Here is a 16355-nt window from a genome sequence, read left to right as displayed (position 1 = left end):
GTTGCTTAACTGTGTAAATGATCATTTTATTTGATGTAGCTCATATTTTAGGCTACACCTTGTATAATTATTGAGATTAATGAAACAATCGTGTGATACTGTTAGGAGGATAACACAGGATTACATAAATAGTTATGGAAGGTTTATTTTTGGCAGCTTTGTTTTTAAAGCCAGATGTCAGATGTAACTTCCCATTGAGGTGATGATGTTGACAGATGTGGTTGTACAGCCTTAACAGTCCTGAGCAGATGATTTGTTCACTTCACTTGAGCTTAAACATTGTAAGGGCTTCACTTTAAAGGCCTGCTGAGGATGCATGTAAGCTCCACAAGAAAGGACGTGTTTCAGTCGGTCAGTCTACCCGCAGCAGACTTCTTTCTCTCCACTTTCAGCAGAGATCCTCTGGCTGGAATTCAACTTTTTGGGAGCGGCACATTCCACATCCTGGGATTTAGCTCTACCATAAATGGTAAGCTCGACTATAACACGGTGACGTACCGGCAGGCCGACATCCCTAAAGCAAACAGTGGATCTCATCTGAGAGGAGAGAAATACGAAGAGGAGTCACTCTGCTCCGATTTCAACTTCAAACTGAGGCGAAAAGTTCTTTAGAAATGGTCCTTAGATACCATCTATTAATGTTATTGAACTAGAGAATGTAAATAATGACTACAAATACTATTTCACACTGGTTTGGTAAGGATATACATGGCACACAGGTGTCCTTTACAAAAACAATGGGTAAAGTGGAGGTCTCTCCTGTTATTTCTTCATCAGGACACAACAAACACAAAGTTGTGAGTTATTGTTTGAATGTGTGTGTGGTGCTTAGGGTTCATTCTTAGCTTAAAAGATAAGTCTGGAGTCATCCTATATTATCTTGTCATTAAATCGCATGATAAAGACCAAAACCAACAATGCATTATTGTCACTCACTTTCTGTGGCACTCAGCTCCAAGCCCACTCACTCTAACTGAAGATGTGTAATGTTAAAGTTACTTTGAGGAACTTTTAACTGGTTTTGAAGCAGCCTAAATGAAACACTGATGTCTCTATATCACTTACATAAGTAAACAAGACCAGATCTGGCTTTGCTGCAGCCTTCGACCTGCTGGAGGGAAGAGAGGCACAGAAGAACCAGAACCAGGACTTACCTGAGCAGAATGTCAGACCCTGATGAAGTAAGACGAGAGGTTTTCTAAAGGGACTCTGGTACTTGGAAACACTACTGCTTTTTTCAACAGGGACTGCCAAAATCAACACAAAGTTAAGTTCCTTGTAGCAGCTTTAAAATGGGGCCTAAATATATATTTTTCCATTATGAAAAATTATTCTGGCACTGCAGTTTTTAGCAAATGCTTCTCAAACAGGAGTACAAAGCTGATTTTTTGGGGCTTTTTTTTTCTGATGCGGTCATGGAAATGAATATACATTTAGTGCATTGGTAACTATTTATAGCAGCAGTACTGTGTATGTGGTATTTGCCCATTTTTATGTATTGCAGGAACAGTGCATATCATTTATGTGTTTTTAATAGTTTGTATGTTAAGATAAGATAATCCTTTATTAGTCCCGCAGCAGGGAAATTTGTTCAATTAATTGTTGGTTTTAGGGTGTTTTAAGAAGAAATGTATTTAAAAGTCTTGGTTCTGGTTGAGTCCTATTGTTAATTGTCCTCTAGGTCAAAATCACCTGTTAGCTCGTTCAGCTTCCCCTCCAAACACACACACACACACACACACACACACACACACACACACACACACACACGGGTATGATTTAAATTTTGTTTCATATTTATTCTCATTATTATCTACCCAAGATCTTCCTTGTTGCCAGTGTTTTGGTACTTTTTGTAAAAAGAAAAAAAAAAACGTTTAATGAAATCTTAAGTAAAGAGGTAAAAAAATGAAACACCAAAGTATGGTTTACATTTTGTACTACCTTGTCATTTGCAAGTGCCTTCATCATTTCAAGTGTTGATTGCAGAAAGAAATGTTATATATATATATATATATAAATACTGTATATTTGTGCCCGCTCATTTGTGCCCACTGCCATCAGACTGTATATAACAACAGCGGAGACCACAGTCTGTCAACATGCTGACCCCCCCCTATGTGTACATATTGTTCTATACATGTATGTTTTTATTGTCTGTTCTAGTTGTATTATTTTGTCTGTGTATTGTATAGTATGTGTATTTATTGTCTGTGTCTTGTGTATTGTATAGTTGTATTTATTGTCTGTGTAGTTGTATAGTATTTATTGTCTGTGTCTGTGTAGTTGTATAGTATAGTATGTATTTATTGTCTGTGTAGTTGTATAGTATGTGTATTTATTGTCTGTGTAGTTGTATAGTATGTGTATTTATTGTCTGTGTAGTTGTATAGTATGTGTAGTTTATTATGTCTGTGTAGTTGTATAGTATGTGTATTTATTGTCTGTGTAGTTGTATAGTATGTGTATTTATTGTCTGTGTAGTTGTATAGTATGTGTATTTATTGTCTGTAGTTGTATAGTATGTGTATTTATTGTCTGTATTGTATAGTATAGTATAGTAGTCTGTGTAGTTGTATAGTATGTGTATTTATTGTCTGTGTAGTGTGTAGTTGAGCTGCTGCAACACTTGAATTTCCCCATGGGGATCAATAAAGGAATATAATAATAATATATATATATATAACGGAGTGGTACATTTACTCAATACACGATCTTTGTGCTCTCACTTATCAGCGTGGAAACTTCAAAATCTATTCGTCCAAGTGTAACCTGAGGGTCCACCCACTGCTCCGCTGCTGCCGAGCCCGGCTCTAACCCCTGGTACCATCACTGCACATGTCATAAGCAGCAGGAAGCGAGCTGGTGGTCCTGACACGGAGCTTTAAACACGTTCACAGTCGACCAACAACAACGCTATGCCTCTCCGGGTCGTGGTGCAGGGTCCTGGGCCCTGGGGGTTCAGGCTGGTCGGAGGAAAGGACTTCGAGCAGCCGCTGACTATTTCCCGGGTAAGCGTGTCTGTTAGCACGGTGTGGTCCAGTGTAGCCGCACCTGGGCTCACCTCCGGACTGCTCTGAGAACAGACGGTTGGTTTACGTTAGTTTACGTTAGTTTACGTTAGTTAACGTTAGTTTACGTTACTAACAAAAGGCTAACATATCAGCGTGTTTTAACGGTGAACTTTTCACGTTAACTTTTGTCACAGTGTCGGTAACTACACTGAACTTTATCACACTGACATTGGTGCTCTAACGTTACATTTCCTTATTCCAGTTCGTGTTATTTGAAACGTTGCGCTTTTTCTGTTTTCTTCGTGGTGTTTTTACGTTTTTTTGCGTGTAACTGTAAACTTAGCGGTACACGTACAGGTTAAAGAAACCTAGTCTAAATATACCAGTATTTCATCAAGTCTGCAGACTTAATCATCTACATGGACTGTCATCTTTAAGCCTAACTTCAAATTAAAAGCATCATATGGAGGAAACCTTTTATTTATTTTGAAATCCCTGAGTGTCCCTGAACCTCTTGCGGCCCGTTCAGTTCCTGAGGTTACAAACATGCAAAGCTTTATAGGCATCATACGGCTTTTACAGTGTGACAGTGATGAATTAGGATATCCCTCCGCTGTGTGCTTAGCCTGAGTGCTGCTGCTGTTCCTGTTGTAAATGCTGCTCCACTCCTCCCATGGAAAGGTGATTAGAGATTCCTGCACTGAGGCTGAGTCTCTCTACCTCAGCTGGCTGAAGACACCTCTCTGCATGTGGCTTTGCTGTGTTTACTGTAAGAAAATGAGCTGTTTTAATGTCCTTGAAGGTCAGAGTGAAACAATACAGCAGATATGAGCTCTGATTAGACTATAAGGTTGTATCTGACTGCAAACAAAAAGTGGGCTTTCCACATATTCGTGATTCAAGTTATTATATACAAAAGTGCTGTTTTAAAGAATCTTTACGGACATAGATATTTTTAAATATACAAAATAAATATAAAAGTACAAATTTGCCTCTACAATTGTTAAATACCTTGCACTCCAATCTCCCATATAGTCCCCATCCCCACAAAAACAGTTTCTTATCAATTAAGTCTCCTGTGTTGCAGGTCACCCCTGGGAGTAAAGCTGCTCAGGCCAACCTGTGTATCGGAGACATGATCCTGGCTATCGACGGAGATCCCACGGAGAGCATGACTCACTTGGAAGCGCAGAACAAGATCAAGGGGTGCATAGATGAGATGGTGCTCTCCTTAGACAGGTAGGATGTAGCAACATTTGCCAGTCTGACCCGCATAGCCGCCGGGCCTGAAGAACACTGAGTAATATGAGACAGCTCAGCTGCAATCCAGGTGTTTGGAGAGTGACGTGGTGTTTATTCATGACAACTGTTTCTTTTATTCTACTGAAATCTGTAGTTTGAGAGAACTAGGTTTGCTAGACTGTGTTGTAATTCTGCGTTGTGTCAGTGCATTGCATCATAACTTTCTGGAGATGGGTCATTTCAAGTTGCAGGGATATTAAAATGGATTCAACAGGCAGGTTTAAGCAAATGTGTCTGTTCAAAACAAGAGGGAATGTATTGAAAGTGGGGTGGGGTAAATTGTCACAGGTATGTTTTTTGTTTTTTTTTAAAAGCCAGTTTGTGTAAGATTATTTTGTGATTTCAGCATTTTTCAGCTATATTCATGACGGCTTCTTGTCTTTCCTCTGTTGCTCAGGTCAGAAACTAAAATGTGGTCACCGCTTTCATCTGAGGAAGGGAGGACACATCCCTACAAGATGAATCTTGCATCGGAGCCCAAGGTGTGTGTCTGCTGTCTGAACATCACAGCGGGTTGAGCTTATAAAAATGACTCCCCCCCCAAAACTCTCATTTAGCTTGGTATGTGGAATCCTTACAGGTAGTCCAGTCATACAGTGTCTGGAGCACTGTACGTTCCTCTCCCACCGCACCCACAAAGCATTGTGGGTTTTTTATTATTTTATACTGCCAACGATGAAGTCATTGTTTACTTCCCAACAGGAGGTTTCCTAGGAGACGGTAGTTTATCAGCCAAGCTCTGACGCAAGCCTCAGTTCCTGCCCGCTGACTGGAAAGTTGCGGCCCAAGTGTGAAATCATGTAGGAAACGGCAGCTCAGGCTCTGTGTGTTTCACAGGTCACAAATGTTGTGCATTTTTCTCACGCACTTACAATAACACAACAGCTTGTCTGGAGTCTGTCACTTTAAGTGTGTTCACTATTTTATTACTTTAAACCTTTGCTTTGTACTTTTGTGCCTTATGGTCAGTGCTAGTGTTGTTAGGTTCTTTGTGTATGTTTACTTGCTACCAGAGACTCTGGGGAATTTCTGCAATTTAGTTTTCAGGAGCTTAGAGCATGAGCTATATTTGGAGGCATTTCCGTGCTCCCACTGTGATGCATGAGCTAGATTTGGTGGTATTTATGTGCTTTATGGCATGCCAGTGTCATGACGTGCTTGTCCTAAAAGACCGTTGGCTATAATTAAGTCAGACTCCGCAGTCATACATTATCCTGCTAAATTATGTGTGAAACTGGAAGCAGCAGTTTAAAGGAGCAAATGAGACAGGTTTGACGTTTTCACTTGGAAAAACAATTTTCCAGTCTCAGTTTGTTTTTCAAAGTGTGCAGTTGCATCACTATTATTATTGAAAACATATAAGGTTGGGTGTTTTCAGATATTGAGTAAGATTCCTAACTATCATCATATCAGCTGCATGTTTATACATGTGCTAGCTCATACTTTTCTTTTTCTTTTCTTTTTAAATAAAATACAGTTGTGGCCACCATTGCATCAAGGTTGCACAAAGAGTGTTGCATGTTTCAAAAAGTGTGAAACTTAACTTGACTCATTACCTTTTCGCTGTTACTTACTAAAAGCTCTAACTGTACGTTTTCTCCACTCGTTTCCCACAGGAGGTGCTCCACATAGGCTCGACCCACAACAGGAGTGCTCTGCCGTTCTCTGGGTTTGGCCCCAAAGTGGTGACCAACCAGTACAACAGCCCCTCAGGTCTCTACTCTTCAGAGAACATCAAGGACTTCAACTCGGCCGTGGACGAAGTCAAGACCATTGCTGCCGCTAACGAACCCAACAACAAGTAAGACCACACCCAGAGATAAGACTGGATCCCAAGGGGATCGAGATTATGTCAAGACAGACCCCAAAGCAAATGATGACCTTTACCGAAAAAAGGAAAAATCATTGCTTGATTTTATAAGTGTCAGTCAGTACGGAACTTTGATTGCTCTGTGAGAAGTTGGAGTTGTCCCTCTATCATTATCAAATTCAGCACCTTTTAAGGACAAACATTCAGTCACAAAGCTCCATTTGAAAAGTGTGATCAAAGAGCTCCAATGTTTATTCTTCAAAGAGAATGAACCGCAGTACATCTAAGAATCAATAACTTTATTGATTGGACACATAGGACACGGGTTGATTGGCTGCTAGCTGCAGGAGTAAGTGGATTCTCAGTGTTTCTGATTAGTTTGCTCAGCAGAATTTGAGTTGCAAGATTAAAGCCGGCTCCCAGAGGGCTGGGTGATGCATGTCTTTACAGGTAACGGTAATTTGAATACAATGAGGTAATCACTCAGCCATTGCCACATAAAGGTAGAAAATTGTATCACTTGCCACCTTGAAGACTAGGAAAAGATGGCGACATAACGCTGTATTAAACTATATCACATAACAGAATTAAGAAAACAAAAATCTAGAGATTATGGGACAGTCTTGGATTTCATTTCTGCTGGGTACTAAACAGCAGTATAATTCTTTTTTGTTTTAGACCTCGCGAAAAAAAGCAAGATACACAAAAGAGCAAAGTTCTTATGGTCTTTTGGACTTTTCAAGACATTCCCTTGATGTATCAACATCAGGAATAACAACAAAACAAAGTGTTTGCTGTTTGTTCACTAACAATGTGTTGACATTTCTGCATCCCTCGCACCCCCACAGACATATTGAAATGTACCCGCTTGCTTTGTAGAGCTCCATCAGATCCCTCGCAGACGGGCAAGCGGCCGCCTGTAGCAGCAGATTCAGAGGTTTACAAGATGCTGCAGGAGAACCAAGAGGCTGATGAGCCTCCGCGACAGTCGGCCTCATTCAAAGTGCTTCAGGAGATCCTCGAGACGGGTACGGATTACTTAGAATGACAAAAATCCCAATGGGAAAAAATGTATTTAGAACCAGTGAAACCTGGAAGTATGTTGAGATGTTCATCTCTGTTTGTGTAGGTGACCCTGATAAACCGTCAGGGTTCAGGAGTGTGAAAGCACCCTCAACAAAGATGGGATCATCGGTGGGGAACACAGAGAAGTTACCCTCCTGTGACAAATGTGGATCTGGGATTGTGTACGTATTTTATGTTTCCTCAGTACATGTTTATTTTGCTCCACTGAAGAAGTTTACCAGAGTCATGTATTGCTTCATCTGAACAAGTATCAGCCATGATTCAGTAATGCCTAAAACTTCCACATTGTGACAAAATGTGGTGATGCAACGCAAAGGGCCCAAGAATGTTGTCGTCTCTGTCTGGAGTTTGTCTCCACCTTGTGGCTGAATTTGGTAAAGACAGATTTAAAGTCTTGTTGCAGCTGTTGTGCATTTGAAATTTGTTTCAGCAATATATTTCCCCCCCCAAAACTTATTTTTATACTTTTTTTTCTTTTTTACATAGTTTGAGTTGACCTAAGCACAATTATGGCTTTTGCTCATTTCACCTCTAGTTTGGATCCACTTACTGACCTAGGGGTTCATTATATGCCCAGAGGCTCTGAGTAACCCTTTTTCATTTTAGGATTGTTTCTAAGTTGTTGTTGTTTTTGTTTTTTAAGATTTTAAATATAAGATAATGTGTTACAAAACTAGTTTGTCTTTTGTATAAATTGTATTGTAAAGTACTGTACAGTAGACCTTTTTTTTCTGTGCCATTTTGAAGCTAAAACATCTTAAGTGCTTGCATAAATTGCATGAAAACACTAAAATACACTATCTCATCCCTGGTTCAGGTTAGGATGATTCTATAAACAGACCCACACACTATTATCTTACATAGTTAACAGTATATGAGAATCAGAATGGTTTGTTGCATCTCTGTCTCTCCCTTGTTTCCTAACATTTCTCTCTCCCGTCCATCTGTAATGAAAGCATAAAAATGTCCTTTATCTTACAATTCTAACATTTTGCACTGCACATGCCATGAAAAACTGATCCAAATCCTTTAAATCCAGATCATGAATTAGTGTCTGGATGAACAACATATTGTTGTGTTAATCATGTTAAACGTGATCTCTTCTTCAGGGGGATGGTGGTGAAGCTGAGGGACAAGTTCCGTCACCCCGAGTGCTACACCTGTACAGACTGCGACGTCAACCTAAAACAGAAGGGACATTTCTTTGTGGAGGACCAGATTTATTGTGAGAAGCACGCACGCGAGCGAGTGACGCCTCCGGAGGGATACGACGTGGTCACCGTCTTCCCCAAGTAGAGCGCCCTGCCTCGGAACGCATGCCACTATAGGACTCCGTGACATAATCAAGACATTACAGCATTTAGCTCATTCTACTCCTTCGACGCTCAAATGGTCTTCTCTCGCATTATGCTTCAGTACAGTCACTGGTAGGCAGGACAGTAAAGAACTACAACTTTGAAAATGTTGATTTGCACATTGACTTTGGCATCTACAAAAGGAAAATTTATGAATACTATGAAATTATGGCATTTCTCTCCCTTTTTAAAAAAATAATAATTCTCCATTTGAATGACAGCCACTGTGTTAAGTAATTAATGAATAGTATTAAGTAATATTTGTCTTTGTACATGTTCAGTATGTTCGGTTGAATCAGGTGAACAAAGGAAAGCCACACTTTTTCACCCCAAGAGACATGTTTTCTACAGTTTTATTAAATAAATAGACCAACTTTTATTCAGCAAAAACACATTTGAACATTATTACCAAAATAAATATTTTTACCTTAAACCAATTGTCTTGTCTTCTTAAATAATTGTGCTTACAGTCAAAGTGGGACTGAATAAGTAAGTTGCTTTGCAAAAGCTGAGTGAAACATGGTCATGAAATTGTGTTCTAAAACTCCCTTTGTAAAAATACGTCTCATCTAAAAACAGTTTGAACACATTTTGTTTAAGTGCTTTTAAGAAGTGTGTGTGTGTGTGTGTGTGTGTGTGTGTGTGTGTGTGTGTGTGTGTGTGTGTGTGTGTGTGTGTGTGTGTGTGTGTGTGTGTGTGTGTGTGTGTGTGTGTGTGTGTGTGTGTGTGTGTGTGTGTGTGTGTGTGTGTGTGTGTGTGTGTGTGTGTGTGTGTGTGTGTGTGTCATGCCTTAAAGGGTTCACCATAGAGTGAAGTGCAGCAGCTTTTTAAGTTACTCACAGTTCCCTCCTAAAAAAATAAAATAAAAATGGTTGTGATTATGAAAAGTCAGAAGCACCAAGTGTTTTTCAGATCATCCTCACCACAGATTGACTTGAAATAAAAGGTGACTGGGATAACACCGGATGGATCTCTTGATAAGATCTTACACTTCATTTGTTGGGCAAAAGTGTAAGAGTTTCTCGGGTCAAAGGCGGATGAGGTCACACAGCCACACTCAGCAGGTGATGATGCTGCTGAGTCCCACTCCGCAGACGACACACTGCTCGGGCTGCTCGGATCGCATCCCACCGGCAGCAGGTACTCCTGCGCGCTCCCGTGCTGGTCGGGCATGCGCAGAGTCTCGGTCAGAGCCCAGATGTAGTTGTGGGCGAAACGCAGGGTTTCGATCTTGGTCAGCTTGGCGTCCTCGGGCAGAGCCGGCAGAGTCCTCCTCAGAGCATCCAGGGCCGAGTTCAGGTTGTGCATCCGGGAGCGCTCCCTGTCGTTGGCCTTCATCCTGCGCCTGCCTCTGCTTCTGGGTCTCAGATTCCTCATTGGAGAGTCTTCACCTCCGATGACAGTCTGTGGCTTCCGAGACACGTTTCCACTGGTGTCACCGGCTTCATCCGTGAGGCTGTGACCAGGTGAGGGAAACCTGCTGAGCGTCACTGCGCATCTGGATGTGCGCAGGTCATTTGTGGCGCACGGTTCTTTGGGAGACATCCTCTGCAAGAGAAACATATTGAAATAGAATCAAATATCTGATCCAAAAGAACAAATATATAAGAGCATTCGTTTGCAATAAGGACACATTGTCTAAAAGAGTCTTTCTTTTTTAAATCTTATTATAACCAATGCAACTTTTTTAAGTGTTTGTGTTAAAAAATGATCCATGTCACTGCACTTCAGTCCAGCCAATCTATCTATAAAAGACCAAATACCAGATATTTAAAAATGGATGAAATTGATGGACTAATGTGCACGTACCTGACAGGTGATGCTTGGATACGGAGACAGGCAGTCTTCCTTGTTAATCCTCTCTAATAGCTGGAGGCAGCAGACACTGTATGTGCAGCTGACAGTGAGGGATGGATGCGCATCTCTTCTACTTTATATGGCCTTTATCTTATCTTCTGGCCCGGTGGACGCCTGAATCAACAGCGCCTCAGGACGGGCCAATCAGCGTCCAGCAGCTCGTCCTTCAAGCTCTCCCCCTCTCTTCACACTGCTCTATTTCTTTGTGTATTCTTTGTAATTTACGTGATGAATTGCCCTATATGATCGCCAGGATGAAAGTAACCATATTTTATGTTGGCAAGACTTTTTCTAGACTATCCCCCAAAAGTGTGCCTTTAAAATAAGCTGAGCACTACAGGTCCTGAGCTGCTTCTTTGGGGAACTTATTGTAACTTTAAACTTCCAGCCAAAGTTCATGAGCTGTGGAGTCACAGGAATAAAAGAAAAAACAACTGACATAAAGTGAAGAACTTTGTGAATATATGTCTTCTTTTTACGCACAGATGCTCTTCATCCACATCCAAACTCAAGGACAATGACCTGGTACACGAGTGTGGATGTGAAGTGTCCATCCCTACTGGAAGCTCTCCATGCCAATCACTTCTGGATGTTTGGATGCAGTAATAACGTTTCTATGTTAATAAAGAGGCGCTGGAAAGGCAGTCAACTAGACTGCTTCTCCTATATTTCTTTGCACAAAGACTATGGAGAAATATTTGCACATCACTGTGTTTCCAAGCATGAGGTGTGAGTTTATATTTGCAGGTGTTATCACATCTCTATCTTTAAGGGTATTTGTAATGCCACATTTTACGCACTGGAAATGTATCCACATGCCATGATTATTAATAACTTCTTCTTTATATTATGCACCACGATAATGAAAACTGAGGTAGAAACAACAGCAGCTCTTCAATTTAAATAAAATAAAATGTTTATTAGTAAGTATGCAGTTGCGTATTTCTGGTTATGCGCACATCACATGTCCTCTCCAGGTTGTCATTAAATGGCTTTAAGCTGCTTGCAAGTGGGTCTTTGCTTTGAATGTTGCCAGAATTTATTTTAAGGAGTCCCTTATCTCTGTGTAAGCTCACAACATTTAATCAATGTAACTTTTAATGCCTCCTATATCTGGACAAACATTGGCTCAATGCGTTGGAGCGCAATTGGCTCATAGGTGGACAAAGACAATTACGCATGAGGCCAGCAAAGGTGGAGTATGGGAGAGGGAGAAACCCGATGTGTGGCCTGATGGTGCAAAGGGTCCTGTTGTCTGCCACAACAATAAAAGTCCAATTCCTTCTTTACTGTGAGCCTACATGTGTGCGCCACGACATCTCCAAACACATGTCCACCATCGCCACAACTCAGGGGCGCATTAAGTTCACTGCACTTTTTGGAAAGTTAAAGATTAGTAAAAAAAATATGTCAACAACAAGCAGACAGGTTTCAGCTGTGGTGGTGGGGGGGGGAGTGTGGCAGAGCTCAAACATGATTTACAATTGGCAACAAAGGATCACAAAAAAAGCTCTCCTTAACTTTCTGTCTAAATATGTGTTTTGGGAACAATCTGATAACCATATGCTTTCAATAAACTGGACAAATACACCCGGTGAGATACGAGATGGTGCCTTGCTGTTATAAAAGGGACAAAAAAAAGTCTAAAGCAAACTGAATATGACCACTTTACAAATATCCATTGATGCCAAATCCATATTGGGATATCGTGGACAGGTGTGGGTTTGAAGTTGTCAGTCTCTCTTTTTATCAGTGTGCCGTAGTGTCCTGCTTGTTATGCAAAGTGAAGGCAAACACAAGCGACCTGTTGCTGTGGAAATAGCAGATATCGGAGCAGACTTGTTCACGAAAAGTGATTTAACAATATTTAACAATAAACTGAGCAGGTGATAGGCTACCTGCCCGGTGCTCCTGATTAACACTGCTTCACTTTTACAGTCTCCTTTGATTATTTATTAAACGAAATCTATTTATTATTATTTTAGCAAACAGAGGTACCAGGTGGGGCTTTATTTTCGTCTTCAGCTTTTTTGTTTGAAGGACGTTTTGAGGGGAGGCAATCAAAGTCCAACAACTCGCTGACCAGATTGTTGTCATCCCCAACGAGCAGCAGAGCCATTCAATGTACCCCCCCTTCCTCTTCTTTTTTTTCTGGCAAAGAGCAGCCGGGTGGGGGGAAAAAAAAGAAAAAGGAAACTTCTTCAAGATAGAAAAAACATCTTAAAAACATTTAATTGCAACCCAGATGCCATATGTACACCTCTTGTGAAACCCCTCAACAATGTGACTGCCTTTTAGAAAGTATGGAGTGCGTCTTTGGAGACGTGTGCGTCTTTTGGAGAGGTGCGCGCATCGTGACCAGAATGACCCCGCACACACTTTAAACAAGAAGTAATTCACTTTTAATGTGCTTTGGAGTTCCCTTTCACAGGCAATGCATTGTACCTCTTACCTCAGCTTTAGAAGACAGTGTACACCAATTATAGTGGAATAGCTGTCATATGGACACAGTTTGTCCCTTTTGAAAAGACGTGAGGCTCGGATGGGGCTGTGGCTGCAAGTCGCCCTCGTTCACCTCCTAAACCAAAGCAGGATGTTTCTTCTTTATCCTGATAGCTTGTTGGTGTTTATTTAGTTGGTCTTTGTGGACAAAAAGAAAGAAATGTGCATTTTCTAAAGAATGGATGAAATCCTCAGAAGACATGTTACCTTCAAACTACCTTCAATAGGAATACATTTAATACTTTTTTTTCTTCAGTTATTTCTTGCAGTTAATAATACAGAAATCCTACTTTAGCTGACTGCTAAGGCTTTTATTTGATCCGTTTGACATTTTGCCATTTTTTTCTGGTAACTCTAATAGATAGAAATTACAAGTGAAATAATAATTAAAAAAAAATGTTCAAGGAAGGCAGCCTCATCAATCAGTGTAACCCAATAAATTATCATTTGATTTAATTTATATCTTCTGAGAAAATGAAAACATATCAAACCAATAAAGTGCACCCACTGCTACTTCCATTATTATTATTAGTCACATTACTATCCCTATTTTCATGGCTATAATTCTACTGTAATAATTGCTGCTGTTATTATAAGTAGTCTTATTATATGAATCATTTATGTCATATACATTGAATGTGTTGTATCTCTGTTATGCTGCTCATTCTGTACACATGACATCTATTGCATTCTGTCCATCCTGGGAGAAGGATCCCTCCTCTGTCGTTCTCCCAGAGGTTTCTTCCTTTTTTCTCCCTGTTAAAGGGGTTTTTAGGGGAGTTTTTCCTGTGAATGTGAGGGAAGGACAGAGGATGTGAGGGTCTAAGGACAGAGGATGTGAGGGTCTAAGGACAGAGGATGTGAGGGTGTAAGGACAGAGGATGTGAGGACAGAGGATCTAAGGACAGAGGATGTGAGGGTCTAAGGACAGAGGATGTGAGGGTCTAAGGACAGAGGATGTGAAGGACAGAGGATGTGAGGGTGTAAAGGACAGAGGACAGAGGATGTGAGGGTCTAAGGACAGAGGATAAAGGACAGAGGATGTGAGGGTCTAAGGACAGAGGATGTGAGGGTGTAAGGACAGAGGATGTGAGGGTCAGAGGATAAGGACAGAGGATGTGAGGGTCTAAGGACAGAGGATGTGTGAGGGTCTAAGGACAGAGGATGTGAGGGTCTAAGGACTAAGGACAGAGGATGTGGAGGGTCAGAGGATGTGAAAGGACAGAGAGGATGTGAGGGTCTAAGGACAGAGGATGTGAGGGTCTAAGGACAGAGGATGTGAGGGTGTAAGGACAGAGGATGTGGAGAGGTGTAAGGACAGAGGATGTGAGGGTCTAAGGACAGAGGATGTGAGGGTCTAAGGACAGAGGATGTGAGGGTCTAAGGACAGAGGATGTGAGGGTCTAAGGACAGAGGATGTGAGGGTGTAAGGACAGAGGATGTGAGGGTCTAAGGACAGAGGATGTGAGGGTCTAAGGACAGAGGATGTGAGGGTCTAAGGACAGGACAGGATGTGAGGGTGTAAGGACAGAGGATGTGAGGGTCTAAGGACAGAGGATGTGAGGGTCAGAGGATGTGAGGGTGTAAGGACAGAGGATGTGAGGGTCTAAGGACAGAGGATGTGAGGGTGTAAGGACAGAGGATGTGAGGGTGTGAGGGTCTAAGGACAGAGGATGTGAGGGTCTAAGGACAGAGGATGTCTAAGGACAGAGGATGTGAGGGTGTAAGGACAGAGGATGTGTAAGGACAGAGGATGTCCCTCTGAGGCAAATTTGTAATTTGTGATTCTGGGCTATACAAAATAAACTGAATTGAATTGAATTGAATTAAAGTCTTCAATTTGGGGCATTTTGTAAATGTGTATGTGGAGCTTAGTGGTAGACAACCTATCCATTATGGACCCCAGCCATTACTAACAACCATCAGGGATAAGGGATCAGCAGCACGTCACATACAGTTACATCATGGGGACCCTATGCACCACATGAGCTCACTGACTGAGTTATTGATTTAAAAATGGTGGCCAATTCATATTACATCGTGAATCATTGTTTGAGTATAACATGATACAATTGCTGTTCTTTATTGAGCTCTATTTTCCAATTTATCAGTCCAGCTGCTGCATTAAAGTAAAAAAAACACCCATTGGATTTTAAATAAAGGAATGTATCTAAACTATAAAATAGATGTGTATGTGCAGCATGTGTCCTCATTGTAGAGCTGTTGGGGGGGTTGTTACAGTGCCAGAACTAAAGAGAAAACAACGTCTCATGTCATTACAAAAGCAAGACCAAACGATACCTTCGCGTAATGTGGGAAATTTAGAAACTATAAGTAGAATAAAAGTGAACAACCCAAAACTGTTGTAAATTTGAGTATGCCATAAAAGCATCGCAATTTTCAAAATGCAGAGCGTCGAAAATACCTGGCTGTCAGTTCAGTCGTCGCTTTTTATTTTATTTTGGAACAGCACTTGGTTCATAAACAAACATATATTTTACACCCATCACCACACCACCACCCATTTAGTCTTTTTCTTAGACCATGAGTGTTTTGCAATCTGTGGAAGTGTATATATATATATATATATATATATATATATATATATATATATATATATATATATATATATATATATATAAAGCTCATTCTACCAAAGAGCAGGACGGAGCGCTTCAGACGTTCATTGGTGCCCACTACCCCCCCATGTGGATATACTGTACTTTTTATTTTTATTTTATTTTATTTTATTTTATTTTATTTTATTTTATTTTATTTTATTTTATTTTATTTTATTTTATTTATTTTCTTTTCTATTTCTTTTCTTTTCTTTTCTTTTCTTTTCTTTATTTTGTATCTGTTTCGCTGTAGTTGAGCTGCTGCAACACCCGAATTTCCCCCATGGGGATCAATAAAGGAATATATCTATATCTATATTCAGGTTCCAAAATTGTTATTACTTTCGATTATTTTATTTTTTTACATATAGTACACAGACAAGACATATAACTCCCAATAACATTACACAGATTACAGAAAAACAGGGGAAACTTCCCGAGTACAAATGTAAAGCTGACTACCGACAGCAATAGGGATGCTGAGGGTGAGAGGAAAAAAATGATATATACATATATACTTTTAGGTCAATAAATAACTACAGAATTAAGGAAATTGAATGTCAAAACTTGGTCATTTAAATTTTTTCAGACAAACCTAAAGACTAAGTGTTACTTTATGGGTTGAGCTGTTCAACTTTCTACACTAAGAACCTGTTGGATTTTGTGAAATATGTCTGATTTGTAAGTTATGATATAACTGAATCCATAAAATAAACAAACAACATTAAGTGAAACATGCTTTTTTTTGTGCCCTGGGTAGTTATGTAGTATTAAAAGCACTGATAGGACTGGGAGTTGGAGTTTACGAAGA

General features: G+C 40.4%; 2 protein-coding genes across 2 annotated transcripts; one reads left to right on the top strand and one right to left on the bottom strand.

Annotated features, from left to right (window-relative positions):
- The first annotated feature begins 2739 nt into the window (after positions 1–2739).
- Positions 2740–8995, top strand: pdlim1 (PDZ and LIM domain 1 (elfin)). The gene is made up of 7 exons (XM_054599991.1): positions 2740–3011; positions 4102–4253; positions 4714–4798; positions 5933–6117; positions 7006–7154; positions 7256–7373; positions 8322–8995. Exons 1-7 carry the CDS (start codon positions 2919–2921, stop codon positions 8506–8508), a joined length of 969 nt encoding a protein of 322 aa, XP_054455966.1. The 5' UTR covers positions 2740–2918; the 3' UTR covers positions 8509–8995.
- Positions 8996–9455: 460 nt separating this feature from the next.
- neurog3 (neurogenin 3) lies at positions 9456–10112 on the bottom strand. Its single transcript, XM_054600788.1, has one exon. It carries the CDS (start codon positions 10110–10112, stop codon positions 9456–9458), a length of 657 nt encoding a protein of 218 aa, XP_054456763.1.
- Positions 10113–16355: the final 6243 nt, after the last annotated feature.

The sequence above is a fragment of the Anoplopoma fimbria genome, chromosome 6 (assembly GCF_027596085.1).
Source record: "Anoplopoma fimbria isolate UVic2021 breed Golden Eagle Sablefish chromosome 6, Afim_UVic_2022, whole genome shotgun sequence".
NCBI classification, from domain to species: Eukaryota; Metazoa; Chordata; class Actinopteri; order Perciformes; family Anoplopomatidae; genus Anoplopoma; species Anoplopoma fimbria.
This window is presented reverse-complemented; position numbering and strand designations above follow the sequence as displayed.

Coding starts and splice junctions, on each gene's coding strand:
- neurog3 (XM_054600788.1), bottom strand. CDS start 10,112: ATGTCTCCCAAAGAACCGTGCGCCACAAATGACCTGCGCACATCCAGA.
- pdlim1 (XM_054599991.1), top strand. CDS start 2,919: ATGCCTCTCCGGGTCGTGGTGCAGGGTCCTGGGCCCTGGGGGTTCAGG. Junction 4,799..5,932: donor ATCTTGCATCGGAGCCCAAG/GTGTGTGTCTGC, acceptor CGTTTCCCACAG/GAGGTGCTCCACATAGGCTC. Junction 7,374..8,321: donor AAATGTGGATCTGGGATTGT/GTACGTATTTTA, acceptor TCTCTTCTTCAG/GGGGATGGTGGTGAAGCTGA.